This window comes from Moschus berezovskii, chromosome 24 (assembly GCF_049115385.1).
Source record: "Moschus berezovskii isolate FMDL1 chromosome 24, NW_MosBer_1.0, whole genome shotgun sequence".
In the NCBI taxonomy this organism is placed as follows: Eukaryota; Metazoa; Chordata; class Mammalia; order Artiodactyla; family Moschidae; genus Moschus; species Moschus berezovskii.
The window spans coordinates 53,956,865-53,980,234 of NC_142483.1; the positions used below are offsets into that span (position 1 = coordinate 53,956,865).

The 23,370-nt window shown below is 48.4% G+C and overlaps 2 protein-coding genes across 5 annotated transcripts in view; one reads left to right on the forward strand and one right to left on the reverse strand.

Moving 5' to 3' along the window:
- The window catches only part of UBP1 (upstream binding protein 1), a 62,803-nt gene extending 46,156 nt beyond the window's left edge, over positions 1-16,647 (forward strand). For all 4 annotated transcript variants that reach the window (XM_055414717.2, XM_055414719.2, XM_055414720.2 and 1 more), the window contains 8 exons: positions 4,540-4,643; positions 6,770-6,824; positions 7,071-7,164; positions 9,950-10,040; positions 10,714-10,820; positions 11,670-11,812; positions 12,518-12,569; positions 14,785-16,647. In XM_055414717.2, the coding sequence (XP_055270692.1) occupies positions 4,540-4,643; positions 6,770-6,824; positions 7,071-7,164; positions 9,950-10,040; positions 10,714-10,820; positions 11,670-11,812; positions 12,518-12,569; positions 14,785-14,822 (684 nt within the window). In that variant the 3' untranslated portion in view covers positions 14,823-16,647. The remainder of the gene's footprint in view (positions 1-4,539; positions 4,644-6,769; positions 6,825-7,070; positions 7,165-9,949; positions 10,041-10,713; positions 10,821-11,669; positions 11,813-12,517; positions 12,570-14,784) is intronic.
- Positions 15,793-23,370, reverse strand: part of FBXL2 (F-box and leucine rich repeat protein 2) — a 79,063-nt gene continuing 71,485 nt past the window's right edge. Inside the window, exons 14-16 of the mRNA XM_088831688.1 lie at positions 22,975-23,031; positions 19,187-19,399; positions 15,793-18,561 (exon numbers count right to left, since the gene is read on the reverse strand). Of these exons, the coding sequence (XP_088687814.1) occupies positions 18,454-18,561; positions 19,187-19,399; positions 22,975-23,031 (378 nt within the window). The 3' untranslated portion in view covers positions 15,793-18,453. The remainder of the gene's footprint in view (positions 18,562-19,186; positions 19,400-22,974; positions 23,032-23,370) is intronic.

Genomic DNA, 23,370 nt, shown 5'->3' on the forward strand with positions numbered 1-23,370 from the left:
ACTGACATTGAACATTCTTTTAGTAAAATAGTTACTTCCGTGCAGTTAAAAAAGCGTTTGTTTTCTCACGTGTGCAAGTGATAAGAAAATGTCGTGGATATCAGAGAGAGGATGGCAGCTAGCTTGACATTAACGTATGCAGTACTGTGTGTCCCACTTCCCTGCATGCAGCGCAAGAATGTGGGTCTGCGCTTTGAAAAGCCTGTTCGGCAGCACCGGTAGAAAAGCAGCCTTGGACTGTGCTAGTGTTTCCTCTTGGCACCTGCACTGTGACCTTACGCTTCAGGCCAGCCTAGGGCACCGTGCTGCACTCAGCACACTGTTCCCCACAGTGTGTAGTCCAGGGGCCCTTGGTTGAATATGAACGTGACCAGCTTAAGAAGAAATAAGGCCTTTATTTCATATTTCATCAAACAGTTGACAGAGGATTATCCTGTGGTATTAACTTGGATCAGCTCTATACCTGCAGTAAATGGAAACAGAAAACATTCCTTTTTAAAAATAGCTGTCATCATATGTATTAATGGCTACTGTATTCATCCCTGCAGGGTTTGTGTTATCCAGGTGCCGAAAATAGACTTTCACCCTTACACACGAGTTGGTAATTAACTGTAGGCTATGAAAGCCACAGGCAGTATCACAGGATGATTATTTCTGAAGTAAAGCATTGAGTGAAAATATTTTAAATGCTTCTGTACATGGTAAAACTGAAAATGTCCTTCTCTGAGGGGTGAAGGGCCCCACACATGTTGCATTTTCTTTAAGTGGGTTTTTTGGATTCATATCACAGGTTGTATGGAACAACTGTATACTCCCTTCCCTTAAACGTCCACCCCTCCAGTTTTATGTTTCTATTCCCCTCATTTCCCAACTGAAGACACAAATGGTTCTCAGTAAACTTTTTGCGGGGGGGAAACCCTGGTTAACTCAAGTCACTTTCCCCCTCTTGTTGTAAACTAACTAAAGTGAATGGGTTCTGGTTATAAATTAAATATGTTATAGCCCAGAACTAATTTATAGGTAGTAGAACTGTTAAGAATTCATGATTCCTAAGTCTGAAGTATGCAGAATGTCAGCAGATCAGCATGTCTTCCTGGTGTGCATTGCTTGCTTCCCCAGACTGCATTTGGTTTGGTTTGGTTAAGACTAGGGGGTAGTTAGAGCTCTTCTTGGAAACCTGTTTGTTAAAAAGGTACAGATTAATTCCTTAGAAAAGAAAGTGCAGCATATTGTATATTTCTTCAAATGCCTACAGAAGTTGGCCAGCATTTCTTACAGTTCTCTGAGAGTGACAGTTGGCTTTCAGTAGGAAGATCCAAACTTACCTGTTGAAGTTGGAAGGTGCTGTGTGAGACAGTTCTGCATGAATAGAGGCCACACTGTGTACGTTCCCAAGAGCCCAACAAAACCAGGCGCTCCGCATCTCCGTTGGTCTTAGCATCTGAGCTGTGTTTCATGGGCCTGGATTTGGACTGTCAGGGCCTCCGGTCTGCCGATGGGTCCTCATTTTCTGTTCCTCCTGGGGAGGGACTGTGTTCACAGGGCACCAAAGGTGCCACCCTGTGGGTCCGGGTCGGGTATTGCTGGAACCTTGCTGAAGCAGTACCACTCCTTACTTGTAAAGCCAGGGAAGAATGACAAGGTAGAAGAAACACTGAAAATACTCCTTGGTGTGCCTGGACCCTCCTAGGTCGAGACTAAGAAAAGCCTATGAAAAATGCAGGTGGCAGAGTCTTGATGTTCATCTAGCCTGGCCGTGGAAGAACCTGCGAAATCTGTCTTTTCTAAAAGTAGAGGCCAGTTTGCATTGAGTGCTGGTTTTCCAGTGTTCAGTGAATCGAGTCTCTTAATTATTGGGCAAGTTTCAGATGTCAGTTAACAGTCCTACTTTTCTGATGCTAGAAGAAGAAGAAGAAGAATCTAGATATGTAAAAGTGAAATAAGTATGTTGATGGAATTACAGTAAACTTAGTGTCTTTGCTGTACTTACTACCTGCCATGCTGACTTGGAGCTATTGATGGCTTCGTTTCCTCAGTTACATAGCTGGCAGTAATCACCAAAGCGGATTTGGGGAGACTCGATAGGAAAAGGTCAGAGCTGTTTAGATATGCGTGTTATGCTGTGTTGCTGGAGTTTGAACTGGGGAGGATGGTGTAGCAGGAAGATCTGCCACGTAGTGAAGGTGACCGTGAGCATTTGACACCAGCAAGTTAGGACACCTGTCAGGCGGCTCACAGGGTCTTGTGCTCCTCATGCTGTAGGTGCTGAGGTCCTACTTGGTAAGCTGGAAAGAACAAAGGCCCTAGTTTGAAAAGCGCGGGCATTGTGAAAATGGCATGTATAGTGAAACTGGTTTGACATGCCAGCGGTTTAGCACAGCATTGCGGTCAGGTTAGATGTCATTTAGATGTCAAGTTGATGATAGTTGAAACATCAAGTCTGCAGTCATTTTCCCTGTTTCTGAGGGGCTGCCTAATGGGCAGTTGTGAAGAATGTTAAGATTCTGGGACTTCGGTTTTAGTTTTCACTGATATTACTGATGGGTGTCAGACACGCTGCTGAGTGCCTGTAACCATTGGGGAGACTTAGTTTCTGTCCTCAAGAGCCCTTCAGACAAGTGGTCTTGACTCCACACAAAAGAACTTTGAGAAAGAGTACAAATTCCCTTGCACGTTTTTAGGTTGACACCTGAACGTTTTCATCATAAATTTAAATAGTTGCAAAGGAAATAGTTTTCTGACATAGTGAATATTTGTATGTATGACTTAAGGTGAAGCCAGCACATTACCCTTTAAATTTGAAAGCTTGGTGGCTCAAATGGTTAAGAATCTGCCTGCAATGCAGGAGATCCAGGTTTGATCCCTGGGTCGGCAAGATCCCCTGGAGACGGGCATGGCAACCCACTCCAGTATTCTTGCCTGGAAATTTATGGTCAGAGGAGTCTGGCGGGCTACAGTCCATGGGGTCGCAAAGAGTCAGATATGACTGAGTGACTAACACTTTCACACTTAACTTCTTGATCTCATGTTTTCTCTTTCATTCCCCTTAAATAATTTTGTCCAAATAGGACATACTTTCATGCCTGGAAAACTTTTAAAAATCACCCTAACTACTTTTTTAACACAAACTTACTATAAGTTGAAATTTCATTTTTAAAATTTCCTGTGACCATATAAAGCTTAAGTCAGTTGAGGAATTTAAAACTTATTATTTGTACCTATGTATCAGAACAAAAAATCATATACATTTTGATGGAATAATGGCTAAGTATAAAAATAGAATTGTTATTGGAAATATATTTTGAATGATGAGGATAGAACTTACTTATTACAAATTTTTTGTAGTTAAGAGAAACTTTGTTTAGATACATTTATTTTTCTTTTCAACAGTGTGTCATTCAGGCCTTGGAACTCCTTCTGAGATACCTGCCAGAAATTCCAGTGATCTCTTTTTTGTATGATCTGATGGATCCATCTCAGTGTCTGTCAGCTGACAAGATGTTGTCCTGAATTATTTTGAAAGCAAAAAGTTGAAAACCCCTTGACATGCATAATTTTTTTAGTCATGTACTTCCTCAGTATCCATCCTAGTATCTTTGAATGGTGTTTAGCCCAACTTTTGGCAGAGTCTCAGCCTGCAGCCATGGCGAGAGGCGGCCTTTTGTGTCAGTTGGGAGGAGGTGATGAGGACTGTGGACCCTGGAAACCGGGGGTGTGGCCAGGCTTGGAAGGAATACCCGGGTGGGCGGAGCCCCCCATCCTCCGCAGTCTGGCCTCCCTGGCCTGCGCAGCATGTGTTGGCGTCAGCTTTGCCAATGCGCCTAACTGTACGGTTAATGTGTCTCCGGGTCTTTGGTTCTGTATTCGGTCAGAATTGTGAAAAACATTGACGTCCACTCTGCCCCTTCTAGGCGACAGGAACACGTAGCTAGATGGCTGCAGGCAGCACCCTCTGCGGTTCTGCTGTTGTGACCCTGGGCCTGTCCCGTCTTACTCGGGGACGGCGTCTGCCCGAGAGCGGAAGAGCCCAGTGCCAGGGCGCCTGCTCCTTGGGAGGCGGGCGCGGGCCGCACCGGGCGGGACAGTCACGTCCCCTGTCAGCATGCAGTGCCAGGTGGCGCTTCCAAGCCCTTGCTTGCCTCTGCTGCCCAGCAGCCCTCGATAGGTACCTCCCGAGGAGTGGACGAAGAGAAGTGGACGTTCTCAAGATCGCAGTGCGATACTTTGGCGCGCATCTGAAACGCCTTTAGGAAAGTTGGCTGCTGTCCTCAGTCACCTCAGGGCCGTCTGAGAGTAGTCAGGGTCGAGAGGCCACAAAACAGGAAACATTTCACTGACGCGCAAATACACACACATGCACGCACACATGCGTACGCACACAGAGTCAGTCTGGCGTGTTTCTGTGAGGTTGCTTGATGAATGTCGGGTGTCTTGTGTTTCATGATCTTGCATTTGGCCAGAGTAGAGAGTGAATACAGGAATCTCTCTGCCGCATCCTGGAGACGCGAATCATTCACGGATCTTTGTTTCTACCCGCAGTGCTCTCCGTGGCCCGATACCCCCACAGCCTACGTGAACAACAGCCCAGCCGCGGCTCCCGCCTTCACGTCCCCGCCGCAGAGCGCCTGCAGCGTCCCGGACAGGTAGGGGCCCCGGGCCGCCGCGCCCCTTTAGCTCCTGTCTCTTAAGTCACGGCGGCCTCTGGGTGGCTGTCTGGGGTACATGGACGTGAGAGACAGCCTGCTGCTGAGCAGAATCGTCTTTTCGTCACCTTCCAGCTTTTTCCTTCCTAGCCCCCAGCCTCACTCACAACTGTGGGACTCGGAAAAGGGTGCGCTTTCAGGATACCTTCTTTGTGAGATAAAAACAGCATCGATGAGGTTCACGGGTAGAGGGAAGACTGCGTCCTTAGGGGGAAGCTGACTTGAACGGGTTGTGGTTGTGTCTGTGATGAGGTACACGGGTCTGTGATCTCACCATGGCAAACAAGGATTATTTTCTGCTCTGTTTCCTGCCTCTCCCAAAGACACGGATTTTTTAAAAAATTAAGTCTTTAAAAGGACTTTTCACTTGTGCAGGCTTGCTCTGGTTTCAGAAGTGGGCACAGTGGGCTTTGTCCGTCCTCCCTTCTGGCCTGTCAGCAGCAGCACCTGGTGACTAGTTGGACCAGAGGGTCCGCGCTCTCAGAATGCTTCTTACTGGGAAGGAACGTAACTTTCACAATAGAGTTAAAACCATAAAGGAGCGAACTGTCAGCCCAGTGGTTAGAATTCAGCGCTCGTGCTGCAGCCCAGGTTCAGTCCCTGGTCAGAAAGGTCTCACAAGTCACATGGTGCAGCCACAAAAAAGGAAAGCATTCTCATTTTTACACTCCACGCTGACAAGGTTGGACTCAGCTCGGGCTGCTGTAATTAAACACCACAGACTGGCTTATAAACCAACAGGAGGTCACTCCTCCAGGTCTCAAGGCTGGACGCCTAGGTCTCGAGGCCTGCAGGATGGTTCTGGCGAGCAGTTCTCCCGGGCTGTGGGCTGCCAGCCCACGTGCTTCCTGCTAGAGAGCAGAGTATGGAGGCGCACTCCCACCACCACTCCCCAGGTCTCCGATCCCTCTCCTGGGGCTCCACCCTCACGGCTCCATCCACTGCTGCTCATGTCCCAAAGGGCCCTCCTCCTAATAAACCATCCATCACGCTGTGGATAGGGTGATTTTTTGAGGGAACATGAACATTTAGTCTTAACAGGGTCTGGTGAGAAAAGGGAAAAAAAAGCCTTTTCCCTGAGGAGATGGATGGATAAGAGGCCACTTGTCTCCATGTAGGTTATTGTGCTTCAGGAGGAGGAGGTCACTCCTGGACTTTGGACCAGCTTGTTACCACAGAGGGGACTGAACAGTCTTAGAAAGCTAAGAGAGGAGCGGTGAGATCACCAGATCTTAACTGGGACCCCACTGTGGTCTCCACACTGTTCGGGGTGCTGTGAGATGAGTGAAGCCCCATCCAGAGGAGCTCAGGCTCTAATGGGCAGGGGACAGTGAACAGTTGGCATGATGGACCCAAGAAACTGGGGTGCGGGTGCTGAGAAGGGACCCAGAAGGCAAATGTACCCCTATGTGGCTGTTCTCATTTTCCCCTGGAAACACAAGGATGGTGGCACACATGGGCTGCTTTCGTTCTCTTGAATTTCACCCTCCTTAGTGGTGGATAAATGGATTCTTTAAAGGGATAGTATTTTCTATTTTGGTTTAGGTTCGTTTAGATCATTTCGTATAGCTCATTACTAAAGTAGACTCTTTTGCTGTTATTTTCCACTCTTTACCGTACTTGATTCTCATATTTTTTCCCTAACTAAAATGAATGAGAATCCTTCATTTTCCTGGCACCCCTGGAAATGGAGCCCTTGTGTTTCATGAAACTTGACTTTCTTGCTAAACAGATGGAGAAGCTGCAAATGAAACCATCTTCTGGTGTCTTAATCTTTTTTTTTTTTTTTTGGCCACATTTGTGTGCTTTGTGAGATTTTAGTTTCCAAACCAGGAGTCAAACCGTGGCAGTGAACGCACCAAGTCTTAACGACTAGGCCACCAGGAAACTCCCTTGTGTCTTGATCTTATCGTCATAGTGACTCCCTGATGAGTTGTGCAGATACACTTTTTGCATATTTACGTTGCTCTGTCTGTCCCACGGTGTTAAATTCACCTAGTATTCTTTAATGTCTTAATTAAAAAATACATGTAACAATCACCCTTTTCTTCCTTCCTTATCCCCAGCAATTCTTCTTCCCCAAATCATCAGGGAGATGGAATTCCACAGGCCTCTATTGAAGTAAGTGTCTTTACCCTAACTTGTCATACATTCAGGGTCCTGCATTGTGAAGCCTCTGACAGAGGTTTGAATCACTGTTCGGGTCACCCAATAGTCACACCACTACCCTTTATGGGTGTGTTAAACGTGTAGAATTTCTGTGTTGTGTTTAGATGTTCTTCTTTATAACATGCCAGTGACTTGGGTGGGGTTTTTTTGTAAGTCTAAATAGTTTCTCCTGTTTACATTCATTTTCTTTGTTAATAGCAACTTCAGCCTTCAGCCACGATCCAGGAAACACAGCAGTGGCTGCTCAAAAACAGATTCTCTTCCTACACAAGACTGTTCTCCAACTTTTTAGGTATGTTTGTGTCTGTGTACACACACACATACATTGTTTACTTATTTGTTTCTGTACTATTATTAGCCGCAATTAAATGTTGGAGCAGAAACTTTATATAGAATCGTAAGAAGTTGACCAAGCCTGTAGGGGGAGGTCCTGTGCACCCCTAGCATGTCCAGTGGTGGCATCTTGCAGACCCTTAGTGCAGTATCAGACCAGGAAATCGTGCTGTTTGACCACGTTTACACAGCCTTGTTTTTATATAGGAATAAATGGTTATACACGATTTTTTTCACTTTATTAACTTTATGTAAAATAATTTTGGCTTTGCCTAAGTTGCAAAGATAACACAGATGTCCCAGTGCACCCTTCACTCAGCTCGTTACATGGTTGTAGTACGGTATCGAAACCAGGAGCTTGGCATTGGTGTGTGCATGGTGTCGTTGCCATCACATCTATAGGCTCGTATAACCACCACCACCACCGGAGTGAGGGTACAGAATATTGACACTGCACAGGGGTCTCCCTAAGCACCCAGTACCCCTCCCACCATCCCTAACAGCTGGCAACCAGCAGTCTGTTTTCTGTCTCCATGATCGTGTCGTTTTGAAAACGTTACATAAATGGAACCATACAGTGTGTTACCTTTTCTCTCAGCATCATGCCCTTACATCCATCTAAGATGTATCAGTTCCTCTTCATTGCCGTGTAGCATTAGGGGGTAGGGGTGTACTTAGATACGGATTTATAGTAAGTTACTTTGGCCACCTCATGCGAAGAGTTGACTCACTGGAAAAGACTCTGATGCTGGGAGGGGTTGGGGGCAGGAGGAGAAGGGGACGGCAGAGAATGAGATGGCTGGATGGCATCACCGACTCGATGGACATGAGTTTGAGTGAACTCCAGGAGTTGGTGATAGACAGGGAGGCCTGCCTGGCGTGCTGTGATTCATGGGGTCGCAAAAGTCGGACATGACTGAGCGACTGAACTGAACTGAAGGAAGTATTTAGATGGAATATTAGAAGGGACCAGGCAGTGCTGCTTCCGGGCTGCTGTGGGGAGCCTGCTCGGAGGCACGGTGGTAGATGCGCCGGCAGGGGCAGCATTTTAGCCCTTGGCCCTTGCCCTGCAGAACACTGACCGACGTGTCCTGGCCCGGCTCCTCCTGGGCCATAGCACAGTGGCAGCTGGCTCTCCCAGCCTTCTAAGAGAGCAGAGCATGTGTGCACCCAGCTGCCCAGAGCAAAGCCTGGTTTCACAAGGAACATGGCTCCTGTCTCATCAGCCCTTTGTTGCTCTGCTTGTGCCAAGACCAGTCATTCCTCGGGCAGCACTTTGTCTCTTGAAAATGAAAGCACTGGGTGTTTTCTCATTTGCTAGCTGAGATCCACACACTCATGATTTATCTATGGAAAAGCTACACATTTCAGTGTGTGTTGGGGAGGAGCCCCTTGGCTGCTCACGGGAGATGGGAAGAGCTCCGAACACTGGGAAGGCCCTGCCAGCAGTGCCAGGTTCCTGTTCTGTGAGACACACACGTGTTGTGGTTGTGTGAGTGGTGGTCACTCGGGCTTGGCCTCCTGCCTTCTGCTTCTCCTGTGAGCTTCCCCACAATAGAGGTGGGGAGGCGGCAGCTTCCTGCTCCGAACCCGTCGGGCATTTCAGGGAGGACTGTGCGGGGTGCCTGTCCAGCTCTGTGGGTGGCTGCTATGCTCCCAGGTCGCTCCTCGCTGCTCCTGTTGGCAAAGGTGTGTGGGGAAGGCCCCAGTGGAGGCCACAGCGCCTGGCTCTGCTCACCCAGCTCCATAGACAGCTCTGTTGGTGCTCGTGCCTCACGGGAGACATACTTCTCTGGTCTCTCTTTTACAAACTAGAAAATTATGGGATTCTAGCATTCAAGCCCTCAAAAGTAGATAACGCCATTATCTTGTTACATATGTGAGTGGATATTTATCATATGGAAGTCATGCTGTAATCTTGAGGGCATCTTAGTTTCCCCAATAAACTGCATCTGGAGCATCACTAAAGGGGAAAACAAAAGGTTGTAGACACACTCAGATATTCAACAGTCTGCAGAGCTCCTGTGGCACTCGACCAGCTCCGTAGCTGGATGACCAGCCTCTGTTAGTCTCATTCTCTGCCACTCCCCCCACCTCCCTTTTCTGTTCTGCTTTAAAGCAAATCCTGGGCACCATGCCATGTACACAGCAAATATTTACAGAGGAAATCTTCAGTATAATATGCAGTTCTTTGCCATGCTTTTGTATTAAAACTGGCTACTGTGGCAGAATTGTTATTGTGGGACTGTATGTAGCAGGTTACAGAATACAGAGGCCTAATCCCAGCTCTGCTGACAGCTTGACTGCCTTTGGGCAGCTCTGACTTCCATTTCTTCCTTTTGTAAATTAACGATTGGCCTGGGTCATCTCTCAGTGAGCTGTAGGGTCAAGATTATGTTAATTCTTGCAAGCACCACTCAGCCAGAGTAGGCCTGCACGGCAGTCCTGCAGTGGCAACAGTCTGTCCTGCCGGCTGTGCTTGTCGCTGTAATTAACCAGCCTCTGGGCTTCCGGGCTCCTCCTTGATACAGGATGAGCGCGTCAGCATGCTGTGTCTGAAGGACAGGGGTGTGTGTACACGCGCGTGCGTGCGTGTGTCTCTGTGCTGTTCATGTGGGCGTACACACGTAAGGGCGCGGCGATGGTCTTGAAGGACACTGAGCTGAAGATGGGACCCCCACGCAGCATGTCCTGCCGGGCTTCTCCCAGTGCCGTGAGAAGATTCTCTATTTGCTCTTGTTCAGGTGCCGACTTGTTAAAACTGACCAAGGAGGACCTAGTTCAAATCTGTGGTGCCGCCGATGGGATCCGGCTCTATAACTCACTGAAGTCAAGGTAAAACGAGGACTTTAAAAGGCGCTGTTCTGCTTGAGATAAGGACGTGCCCTTGTTCGCGCGGGGCCTGTGGGCAGGCTGTGCCACGCTCGGCTGGCGCTTGCCTGCCATGCTCGCGAGGAGACCGTGCTGTGGACACCTTCAGGCAGGCCCAGATGTGGTGCAGGCACCAAGGGCAGAGGTAGACTCTAAGACTAGAAATGAGGCCTGCAAGACAACTGGCTTTGTTCTGCAGAATCTGTGGTTTTCAAGTTCATGGGACACTACTGAATAGTTGTGAAAAATGTGAACTTCTGATTGTGTTTTTAAAATGATAGAAATGTAAACTGTTGGCTTTCAAGATCCATTTACTGTCGTTGCTATTTCTAGACTCGTGTGAGAATTGCATTAAACTGAATTTTACTCATGTTAAACTTCTGACATAATGTTGAAACTTAAATTTACCAGCATCTGACTGACCATCTCAATGGTTTAGGGTCTGGATCATCAGATTAGACCACCTGTGCTAACCTGTGATAGTTGGTGTGAGGTGTGTGTTTTTATATTCTTATCGGTAAATTGTTTTGTATAGTGAAGTAACCTTGTCAAGTCCTAAAGAACTAGCCCCTGGTGCCCGTGTGCTGCCCGTGCGCAGTGCCTCCCCCCGGCTCACGAGCGCCCTCTCTCGTTGCAGGTCGGTGCGGCCCCGCCTAACCCTCTACGTCTGCCGCGAGCAGCCGGCACCGCAGGAGCAGCAGCAGGCGGCGGGCGGGGGCGACAGCGGCAGCGCCACGCCCTTCGGTGGGTATGGTCGGTGGATATTGGCGGGGGTGGGGGGGCGGTACATTCTGCTTCCTGTCACTGCCCTGCGGAGTGGGTGGGAAGCGCCTGGTGCAGGCGGCCTTCTCAACAATTCTGATGAAGTTTCATCTTAAGAGAACACGTGCAGGCAGAGCGTGGCAAGCCGTGCCCCAGAGCTCCTGATCCCTGCTTGGCTTTCATCAGTAGCTGGGCAGGACCTGCGGGGCCCGGCTCCCTGCAGGTGTGCGGTCTCGGCGGGGCCCAGGGCCAGCAGCCTCCTGGGCCTGGGGGCCACTTCCTTAGCTTCTCTTGTACTGTCTTTCACTGTTCTGAATCCTTTGGGGGACACGTAGCTTTTATTCTTTAAGATAAATTTCCAGTAGTAGGTTTACTGAATAATAAACTGTGACCTCTTTGGAGTTCTTTTTATATATTGCTAGAAACAGTGTATTTTTGAAAACAACTTTCTTTTGCTATGATTTATCTATCATAAAATCCTTCCCTTTACATTTTACGTATACAATTGAGGTGTAGCTTTTCTAGTTTGCAGCCACTGCCGTCATCCAGTTTTAGTCTCATTGCTCCAGTGATCCTCCGTGCCCATCTGTATCAGTTCCTGTTTGCTTTTAATAAAAATTATAACCACAGATATTTTTGTACAGAGGTTAATGTTAATTATGTGTGTGTGCATAAATAATGTATTATATTTAAATGGGTATTAAGGGGGAAATGCTCATCTTTTTTGTATCTTATTTCTTTAGTACTTTGAAAGGTGTGGCCTCCCCATAGATCCTGGTGGAAAACAGATCAGAGATGACCGCTAAAACGCTGTTCATATTTTTATTTCAGTTTACCATGCAATCTACTTGGAAGAAATGGTTGCCTCAGAAGTTGCTCGAAAACTTGCGCTGGTGTTTAATATTCCTTTCCACCAAATTAACCAGGTTTACAGACAGGGTCCCACTGGTATTCACATTCTTGTTAGCGATCAGGTAACTGGCATGCCCTTTCCTCCTTTACACTGGTGTTTGCTTTTATATGTATTGCTAAAGAGCTGTAGGAAAACTCTGTGGCTTCTTGCCAGTACTCATGAGTCATGTTCTGAGTTGGGAATCAAAATTGGGAGGAATTTATAACCGAGAGTTGAGGTGTCCTGGGTGGTAGAAGAAATACAGATTACAGAGAACCATGGCTCAGTTCCCACCAGCTTTGAACTCTTGACAGCAGTCACGGGGAGACTGCAGGTTCCTGGGGCTCTGGCCCTTTTTATGTAAAAGTGAGGCATCTGAATGGGTTTTCCTTTTGTTTTCCTATTTGATGACTGGCTTTAAAAAGCAGGGTAGGAGGGCAGTTCCCCGGTCCCATGTTCCCTGAGAAGCAAGCAGTGACAGAAGTACAGCTGCAGCAGCTTTTTGTCAATGTCTCTGTCCAAGAACCTGGTGGGGACTGCCCCCTGTGGGCCCAAGGGCGACGGGCCAGAGCATGGGGACCCCTGTAAGTAAGAGGCCATCACAGGCCGGGCCGTATGCTAAGTGAGGCCCGTCACCTCACACAGCCTTCATGACATGCTAGACTGTTGAGTCCTGTACTTGTGTAGCTATATATATGTTTTTTATATTTTTCTTTCACTAACTTTAATCTTTCCTAATGAGTTAAGACGGTTGGATATTAATTATACATCTGCTTTATCCTCCTAGATGGTTCAGAACTTTCAAGATGAGAGTTGTTTTTTATTCTCCACAGTTAAAGGTACTTTGCTTGTGTATGTGTGTCTTGAAATGCTAGAATCATGAAAGATGGCATGCCTGAAATCAGCAGTCATCTTGTGTGTGGCTTTGCAAATGCTGGTTTTACCAATCTTAAGTAAGTTTGAAAAATGAATTCACTGTCTAGTGACAAACAAATTAGCAAATAAGAGTCCGTCCTTCTGGATGCCTGGAGAAAAATCCCAGTCCATTCAGCCAGCATTTCACTGGGCACCACCTCATGTCAGACACATGCTGTCAGTGCTGGAAAGGTCTCCCCTACTCCAGTGGGGAAAGCACCCAGAAAAGGCCAACAGATGCGCACAAATGACAGATACGGAGTTTCGCTGCCGTGAAGGAGCGGGAAGGGTGGCGCTCACAGACGCAGGCGTCTGGGCGGGGGACACAAAGCTGCTAGGCTGGCTCTGAGGAGCAGCACCCTGGCGGGCCAAGGCTGTCTGCAGAGGGAGCTGGGCTGCTCCGGAGGCCTGTGGCTGCCATGCAGGGGGAAGGCAAGCAGAGCAGGAGCCAAGTCCAGTAGGCAGCTCTGTAGAGACAGAGAAGGTGCGAGAAGTGGAGGCCGGAGGCGTCATCTAGACCAGAGGTGATGAGGTTTGGGACAGTGACAAGCCTGCTGAGCCCCCCATGGGAGGAGGAGCGGCTGTGACTCTTACAGGAGCAACTGCACAGGCGGTGGTCACAGCTGGGGGGGGAGGTAGTGTTGAGAGCGCCTCTGACCCTCTTCCTTTGGGCCGTTGTGTGTGACTTGGGACAGACGGTCGCTGGGGGTGTCATCGGAGCAGTGGACAAGAAGGCAGCTCGAGCTAGCAAGGTTTCCCACCTCTGCCTAACAAGCTCAGAAGGCTAAGTGAACATTATCACCCTAGTCTTAATCAGTGATAGAACAGTCTCAGAACAATTATTTGTGTCAATTGGTCATTTAATAGTAAAAAGTCTGGTTAATGATAACAATGTATCATAAAACTTTCAGAAGGAAAGGAGACTTGTGGACCATTTGTGTGTGGCAGTTTTTAGGTTTTAAAATCAGTATTTTAAAATGTAAACAACTTGATTAAATATGTCACAGAATTTGAGACCCATTAAAAAATAAGTTTGCGAAAAGTTGAGATTTCATTTAAGGACATGGAAATGTTGAGTTAATTACACCCGCTGGGGCTGGCAGGAGATACCTGGGTTTCAGATGCAAGTTAAGCCTTCAGCGTGTCTTCAGTGATTCAGAGCCGTAGAAATCCTTTAGGTTATGGAGGAAGAGAATGTGAAGAGCAGGCCCAGATGGGGCTCAAGAGACTTCCAATTAAAGGGTTAGTTAAAGGAGGGTTTCTTAAATGTCAAGTTATTATGAGAAGAGACCTTTAAGATCTAAATCCAGTCCTAGCAGGAAAGCTGCACCTCAAAGAGCAAGATGTCCTGTGTCACTTTTTTCTGGTAAGTTACTCAAGGGTAGTCCCCCTTGAAGCGAGGGGCTGATTTGAGGACTTCACCCTGCTGGGCGTGTCTCAAGCCAGCAAGACACCTGCAGGGGCTGTTCAGACTGTGAACTGACCTGCTGTTTTCTGTACACAGCCCTGTTAAGACTAGCACCCTTTTCTCAATTTTTCATTCTCAAAGCCATAGTGTTTAGTCTGCAAAGCTGACGCCATCTGTAACAGAGGCAGTTCACAGAGTGTGGGGCTGTGTCTTTTGACCGCAGTGCGTGTGTCTAGTGTTGGCATCACAGGAGGCCCCCTTCCACCTCAGTGTCCTGTTTTCAGAGAATGCCTGCTTCTCGCCATCTCCTGAGAAACACTAGGCCAGCAGGCAAAGCTAGTGATGATTAATTATTCCAGAAAAGGTGGGTATAGGCACCCAGTTTATTCGATGTCTCCGCCCTGTGCTCAGGTCAGCGGCAGAGGGAACGTGGACATGATGTTTTAGGGAGGAGGGGCTGGAGCAGGTTAATCAGCTTTTTCCATCTCTAGAATACTTAAAGGTATGCTCTGAACTGGGGTGGGAGGCTGTAGGCTGAGAGCAGCATTTAATGTTCTCAATTTTTTTTTTTTTTAGTGAGTTATGTTTTTATTTTCAATGAAAGGATACTTGCTTTACAATATTGGTTTCATTTCAGCCATACATCAGTATGAATTAGCTCAATTTAGTCTTGATTTTCCAGCCTGGTAAAAAAAAAAAAGTTGAGCGTTAACGTCCCTTCTTTTCCACAGCTGAAAATGGTGGTGGCGTCCACATCATTTTGAAGTGACATCTTCTGTAGTCTGAACTATATTCAGCACCAAATAAAAGTCACGCTTAAAAGTGTGAAGACTGAATCCAAGAAGTCTTGGGATTGGATTTTACCGTATGAAATGTTTCATATTGAAAACATAGGATGACCTTCCTAATGAGCTGGACGAGAGGCGCACCTGCTCTGCATGCCCGTGGCGCCTCACCGGGAGAGCACGGGCCCCGTGCAGGTAGGCCGCCTGCCCTCTGCCGGAGAGGCCAGAACACAGGTCCAGAGCAGCCTTCGCTGTCTTTTACACTGTATGCGGTTTGGAGATGAATGTAGACGTACTGTGGGCATTGACATTTCTGGGCCAGTGTGGTGTCTGTGGCCTGGACCTTACGCTGACCTGGGGGGGGACAGGCCTCCGCGGACATGGGCCGACCGGTGGTCGGGAGAGGCGTGGCGCCTTCTCGGAAAAATCATGTCTAATAAGGGTGTGCGTCTGCCGGGATCATGCCGGATCGGGGAGGATCCAAGCCAGGAGGACGGGCTTGGCGCAAACTGCATTATCAAGAGTACCTTGGTGAGAGGATCAGTGTAAATCCTAATAGGTACAAAGACTTTTGTGTTTTTGCTTTGTCACTGATTTATTGAAAAACTTTTTGCTTCTGCTTCCATTTTTAGCATTTGTTTCTGGTTTTCATTTTTGAATCCCAATGCCTTTTACACTCATGTGGTTTTTTTTCTCCTTTTTCTCTGTCTCCAACCACTTAACAACTGCATCTCCCCACCCCCTTCCTGTTAAACATTTTGAAAGCCCTGTCCTGGACATTGGAAATACACCTAAGCAGGAGAAGACAGTGTGATAGTTCATAACTTGGTGTTAAGTAAGGGGTCTTCATTATCAGGAGTTGAAATTATTCTTGGAACACTAGACATCACAAACACTATCTTACACCATCAAAATTCCTTCTCAAATATTGAGCTTTAGTACAATCATGGATAACATTCTGGTGATTATTTAGGGACTTATATACACCACATAATAGCTTCTTTTTTCTATAAAAAGAGTGCCTCTTTCACAAACCAAACGCTTGTCGGCCAGTATACTTTTCAAAGGGAATCACTGTTTTTGCAATTTTTTCTATCTTTCTCTCTTCCCTTCACCCAAAGCCTTCCCAAAATTCATCAGCAAGCATTTGAGGCCTGTGGTGTACTAGACACAATAAAAAAAAAAAAACCACTTCGATTGCATTTTAATTATACCATCTCTATTTACCCAGTGTCTTGGTTTTGAGTGTTTTATTTGATGCTTGAGTTTGAAATCTCTCCCAAAAGACAAAACTACTCCAGGGGGTAAAAGCTTTGTATTTTGTTTTATTCATAAAGGGGGTATTTGATATTAAAAAAAAGTACTGTCTTTAAATATTCCATCTTCGGCCTGAGAATACCCCTCACTTGTATAGACCCCAAGCTAGAGGGCTTCCCTTTCTGTCATTTCCCCTTTGCTTTCCTACGACCACATGTCTCCTGTACCAATCACGTGGGAAACAAGGGAGCGCGCTCTCCATTGTTCTAGAGTTTTGCTTGTCTATTTAGCATTCCTTTTTGAGTCTCAAGATTTATGGAACAATAAATGTCATTTAATGCTGTGTGCTATTTGAATTCATCAGGTTTTTACAAGTGGGGTTAAAAAAAAGAAAATCTTGTCAAACTTGAAATTACACCAAGCAGCATTGAACATTAGTCTGACCCAGTGAACAGGTTAAACTATGGCACCAGCAAATTTGCTACTTTGTTTTTTTAATAGTAGGATGTACACATTTCAGTATAATAAATGTTTTCCGATTGTTTTTGCAAATGTGTGTCTCATTTAAAATCCAAGTTCCTGCCAGTGTCACTTCACGTTATAGAATCAAGGGGTTCACTATGTATGTTATGAGTACACACCAATCCAAATGTCGTTAGAAGAGCTGGTAGGGGTGTGTTTTTCCTTTCAGTTTGTTTTTTCAAATCAAACGCAACTGAGGACACGTCATCCAGTGATTGTTCCACACTTACATTTTAAAGAGGAAGCAAACCTGATTTCCTTAGCAGAGGTCCTGCTGTTTTGTAATTGCAGTCCTGTGTCATTCAGCCAGAGTCCAATAGCTTTGAGAGGTTGTGTCCAAGCTCAAAAGAGATAATGTATAGAAGGTCCTGGTCATTTAAATTTTTAAACCGGAAACTAGACTCAGCTTTCTGCAGCACCCATTTTCCCCATCACAGTGATGTGAATGTATATTTAAATAACTGCGGTGGTGTACACACAGTTTAGATCAGGAGATACTAGAGTATATAATAAGGCTGCAGAATCACCAGGACTAATGCTTTTTCTGATAATCCTCTTGATTGATTTATCTATCAGCCTTCTCTCCCTGGAATGCAACTAAACTTTTCACCTAATAGAACCCTAACTCTGTTAGAACTGTTGCTGGTCGTGGGGAAATTTCTCTTTTGCTGTTTCTCTTCAGCTTCTCAGGAGCTCTGGGCTTTTAAGTTTGGTTAGCACAGACGTTCAGTGAAGGTCACAAGTCTGGACAGCAGAGTAGAAACCAGATCACCTTATCAGATTTCAGATAACATTGTAGAATGCCCGAGTCTGGAAAATGGTTTTGGTCAGATATGTCTGCCACAAGATAATAGCAATAAAACCCTCTGACGTAAGCACTGCAATGGTTTATTCATTTTTATGTAAGTCTCAAAGGTGCCAACACTTTACTGAGCTCAGTTTTAAGTGTGTAAAAGTTTTGAATAGTTCTGGTGTAACTTGATTTCTAAGACTTAAAATAAACTTGGAAACAAATCACACCCATTCTACATGCATCCATTATTTTTAATTGATTATAGTGTAGATAACTTGAGCCCTAAATGCTTTTTAAGGTCCCCCAAATTCTGTGAGAGATGACAGGATTAGCTCTTTAACAAAAACACATTTTGTGCTGTCGCCTACCCCAGATCGGGCAGAACGAAGTCGGAGTTGCTTTTGTTCAGTTTCTGGTCCCTAGGAGGACCTAGGACGAGCTGACAGAAAGGCGAAGACCCTGCTCCACCCTTTCTAGAGTCCTCGTTCTTTGGTGTCTCATGGAAACCTATTACCTTGCCTTCCAAGGAAGTCTCCAAATAGAAAACTGTCAGGCATTGTGAATTTGCAACATAGGTACTTCAATAAAGTTGCTATTTTAACCTTCAAAGTGGAAAAGTCCTGCTAATCAAAATGGGACTCGTGAATAAAAGGAGGTCATTGGCTTAAGTATCAGGTAGAAAATCAACAGCTTATTTTTCTGCTCAATTTGTGCTAACACTGATGGTCTGTTGAGGAATGCTGGCAAAGCCGAGGGTGGGGATTTTGTACCTAGGGCAGCACCACCTCTTAAGAGATCCATGTTTCCTGTGTGGTCCTGGCTGCACTAAGGCCACCCCTGCTCTTTGTTAACTGACACTAGGCTTCGAACCGATTGCATCGCGGCAGAACAAAGGTAAAACCCATCAGCAGAATGAACCGCAGGCCCTGCACAAGTCTTTTACCTGTGAACGCCCTTCTCACTGGAGAATCAACAGAGCTGGGTGATGGTGGAGAACGGCACACACAGTCCTCCGGAGGGAGGGCGCCGCGGCCGGCGGGCCGTCAGAGGAGGACACAGCACCTGCAGAGCCGCTGCCCGCCCCCTCCCACGGCCGTCGGCGGGGTGACGGGTGCGAAGTAGGCGTGGACCTTGACGTGAGGGAGCTGCGCCTGGAAGGGCGGGAAAGCGCGCCTCCTCAGCCCCCGGCGGGCAGGGGAGCTACACGGGGTCGCAGAAAAACCCACAGCTCTCCGTGCAGAACTAGTTCACCCTACCGGTCGGCAAAGCGTCTCAACAGAATATGCGGTGTGCGCTAAAGCCGCTCCTGTTTCGTCCCCCCGAAAGCAGCACAACTAAGAGGCGGTCCCCATCCCTGTGTGCAAACCAAGCGGCGACCGGTGGCGCCGAGGCCTGCTGGGGGTCTGTGTGCAGAGCCTCCTGAACTGAGCACGGGCAAGAGCAGCGAGCGGGCTGCCCGGGGAAGGCCCGCACCGTTACTAGGGCGCTCTGCCTGGAAGACAGCAAAGGCCAAGCCTGCTGATAACGCCCTCAGTTCTTTTGCCAGACCCATTCTAGAAGCTGAATCTTCCAGGAGGTTTTGAAGAAGTTGATGGACAGGGAGGCCTGGCGTGCTGTGATTCATGCGGTCGCAAAGAATCGGACACGACTGAGCGACTGCACTGAACTGATTGAACTGAAGGAGGTAGCTGGCGTAACTCGGCCCAGGCAGAACAGAGACGACGGAGGCTGGCTCCGTGCCTGCTTCCGCCGGGTGGGCGGCCGCCCCGCGCTTACCCGCATGCGCTTGATGCCGGCTCGGGTGACCTGCTGGCAGTCGTAGAGCTCCAGGCGCTCCAGGCCACGGCAGTGCTCCAGGTGCTCCAGGGCCACGTCGGTGATGAGCAGGCAGTTGTCCAGCTCCAGCACCCGCAGCCTCTCGTGGCCACAGGGGCTGTTGCTCAGGTGCAGGATGCCGTCGTCCGTGATGAGCTCGCAGTGGGACAGGCTCTGGAAGGAGGGGAGGCGCGGTGTCTGCAGGAACCACGGCTCGGGAGGAGGGAGGCTGGGCCTAGGGACAGCGGCCTCTCTCATCGTCCCCCCCGGGGCAGGGGTGGAACCGACACTGCAGGGGGCGGTCCGCGCCGAGAGGACCCTGAACTCACCTCTTCCCGCAAACAGCGAGTCTACAGCTACACAGGGACCAGCCGCCTCCGGAAAAAAACACAAAAACCAGCTGGCCAACTTCTCCACGTCGGGCAGAGGAGAGGAGCCGGTGCAAGTGGGCAGGGGAGGCCACGGCCTGTCATGAACCCCACCCCTGAGGGCAGAGACCCCCATCAGGAGGGAACTCTAAACCTGGCGCTTCTCGCTGAACCTCACACGGGGCACCAGCATCTCCAGAGGGAGGTTTCACAGCTGCCTGGTGCCCCAGTCTTTGTATATGGGATGCTCCTTGCTCACATGACCCTGATGGCCAAAGGGGGCTTGTATTCCCGGGTCTCATGGGACTTTTAACATGAGAAGAGAATCTTGGCAGACTACCTCCCCCAGGCACTGTACAGGCAGCAGGCTGAACCACCCCGTCTTCCTGGCAAGAGGCCTGTGTGCTTGCCTAGGAGCTGATGGGGCAGCCTTCAGGTCAGGTGCCATCAAGAGGCCCCCAGCCAAGGCAGGAACGTGTGCGCGCCCTCTGCTGGGCTCCCAGAGAGGAGTTTACACCCTCCTCTGGAAAAAGACCAGAGGTCATGGAGCTGAAGAACAGCCCTGAACTGAAAAATACCGCAGAGGGTTTCAAGAGCAGACTGGATGGATGAAGCAGATAAAAGGACCGGTGACTTGAAAAACTGGTAGTGACAACCACCCAATCAGAGCAGCAGAAAGGAAAAAAATAAAGACAGTCTAACGGACTTACAGGACAGCATCAGGTAGACTAACATTCTCATTATAAGGGATTATAATTAAAATGTGAAAAGGTAAAGAATCTTAAAAGCAGCAAGAGAAAAAAACTTGTTATGTGCAAGGGAATTCCCGTAAGACTATCAGCAGATTTTTCAGGAGAAATTTTGCAGGCAGGCCTGAATGGAGGGGCACAATATAAGTCCTGAAAGAAAGGGGTCCAACGAAGAATAGCAGCAAGGTTATCATCTGGAGTTGGAGGAGAGGTGGGAAGTCCCTGTGGTCCACTGACTAGGACTCAGGGCTTTCACTGCCAGGGCCCAGGTTCCATCCCTGGCTGGGGAACTAAGATACGTGGAGCCACACAGCGCAGCACACGCCACACACACGAGCCACCTTACAAGAAGTGTTAAAGGGACTCTGTTAAGCCAGAAAGGGCACTAATTATATACGAAAGCATAAATCTCACTGGTAAAGGCTATAATAAATCAGGGTGAAAACTAAAACTCTGTAGTATCAACAAAGTAATACAGCCCTTATTGGCTATAATTTTTATTCTTTAATAGCTAAAATTCTTGGGTAGCTTCTAGGAGCAATGAGCTGCATTAATACTTTTTAAAAGCCCCCAAAACTGGCTCTGGTACTAAGTGGAAACCAGCCCCTCAACCTCACTGAAACCCGCTCAGGACATCCTGCAGGCTCCGAATTGAAGGACCGAGGAGGATCATTAACCTCTGCACAAACTTCATGAGCTCCTCTGGGTTCTTGTGAGTCTGGAGTTCCCCTGGTTTGCATCAGCTTCCCTTTCAGATAGCCTTCTAGATTCGGGTTTTTTGAGAGCACAAGGCCTGTCCTTCCGAGGATCACAGAGTAGTTCCTTGAAGGGAGGAGAGGGGTGTGTACACACACTTGCCTCATTCATGTGAAAAATGAAAAGGACAACCCAGGAACTGAAGTTCAGCCTGCTAGGGGCTGGTGGTCACTCCCCTCATTGCTTCCTGCTTGCAGATCTCAGTGAAAGATAAAAACCACGTTCACAATTCTGAGCCCTGCCTCCTTAGCTTGGGGGCTGGGGGAGGGCCCCTTGGGGTGGAGGAGAGAGCACTGTTGGCCCTTCCCCAGGTAGGTGGTCACCGGCTGCATGTCCAACACCACCCGCGCTGCCAATCACCCTCGACTCCACCTGGGGGCCCAGAGGCATGGCTACCATGTCCGCCCTCAAAGTGGGGAAGGCCCTGGAATATCCCTCAAAGGGATCCAGACACATCCTGCCCTGCAGTTTCCTGTCACTTTCCAGAGCCGAGGACAAGGTCTGGCGCGGGCGCCCCTTCTGCAACACATGCTTGTAGGTAAATCGATTTTGGCTCACCTGTCTCCCTGCTCTTCTAATAATCCTCCATGCTTTTTTCTTTCTTTACTTGAGGCCCTTATTTGGGGTTTCCTTAGATTGTCTCTTAAATCCTCTGGGAGTTTCTTGTATGAGTACAGGGGAAAACGGAGGTTTCCGTCACTAGAACCCCCGCTGGGGAAAGCAGCATTTGAATAACATTTCCTGCTGGAGTGGACCCCACGCTCCAGGAGCTGGGGAGCTGGTGGGAGTCCAAGACCAGGGTATCTCAAGGTCGGGGAAGGGCAGAGACAGCCCCTGGGCAACCAAGGGGAAGGAGGTTAAACCAGAACAAAGCCCAGGACTCCTAACCTTCCTCACACCTCGGGGACAAGGGCGTCTCAGGGGCATGGGGACAAGGGGGTCTCAGGGGCATGGGGACAAGGGGTGGAGAAATCCCGTCTGAGGAGCATATTCTGTCAATTAGAAAACCAGATCACAACCAATTTAGGAGTGAAGACACAAGAGGTACAAAATCGTCTGCAGATACAGTAGGGGGAAACCGTTTCCTCAGAAAATCTGAAAACAGGTAGGTCCTGACTAGCTCTGAAATCTGACCCCAAACTCCAAAAGACAGTCCCAGAGCTGTCCAAAGCCTAGCACGCTTGTGCCTGAGGGAGAAGCAGCCAGAAGAAATGTGGGAATGAGGGAAACGGGGGGTGAGGGGGAGAGTAACTCAGTCCAGATGGAGCTTTGACGACGCTATAAAACCCTGCTGACAGAGGGGGCTAGCATAAGGGCCTCCCAGGACAGTGGGCAGACCAGGGCCCAGGGAAGCCTCACCATCTGGGCAGCTGTGCAAATTTGGGCAATTTTCTGAAGTGCTCCGCACCTCGGCTTCCTTGCTGATAAAATGGGGTGCCCACGGTGCCCGCGTGGCAGGATTGCTGGGATTGAGTCTGGGTATCTAGGGGAGCGGGCGGCCGAGTTCACACAACTCGCTGGATGAATGGGGACTCCAGGCCCAGCAGCGGATGGAACGTGCGTGCGAGGTCAGCGTGCCCGAGTGCAACACTCCACCGCTCATTCTGGACCTTTCAGTATACTCTCTAACTCCCCCTCCGCATAGATCGTGCCTTTTCACTCTGACAGGCTGAACGTGAATTTGTAAGGACCTGGGTCCCTGTATTAGGTTCATATCCAAAAATGAAAACAATAACATGTAGATTCTCCACCTCCCAACTAACAGACCCCTGAAAGCACGGATGACGACACCCTTGCAGACAGGAGGTTCCTGCTGCAGTGGGGCAGGGCATCTTTCGTCCCTGAGAGCTAAGTCCGCCACCAAGAGCTGACTCACCAGGGCTTGCAGCTTAGGACAGTGGATGGAGAGCTGGGTGAGCGTGCGGTCGGTTATCTGCAGAGAAACATGCTGTGTCAGTGTGGCTTCTACGCCAGAGCTTAATACCTAACCCTGCCGCTCCTGCACGCAAGAACCAAACGGTGCACAACAGAATGAAAAGCTCATCCCAAGTACACGCGGGCTGGGAGCGCCTCTCCTCCCCAGCAACCTCAGACCTGCTCACCCCCAGCTGTGAAGCTGTTCTTGTCTTTACCCTGGAGCCCCACGGGGGACAAGGCACAAAGGGAGTGGGCGAGGGGGCCCCCAGGATTCTTCTCTGTGCAGTCACCTCATCACTGGGCATGCAAGCTTTTTCCTCCCAGTTATGTGAAAATAAGAGTTTTGGGTTTTTTT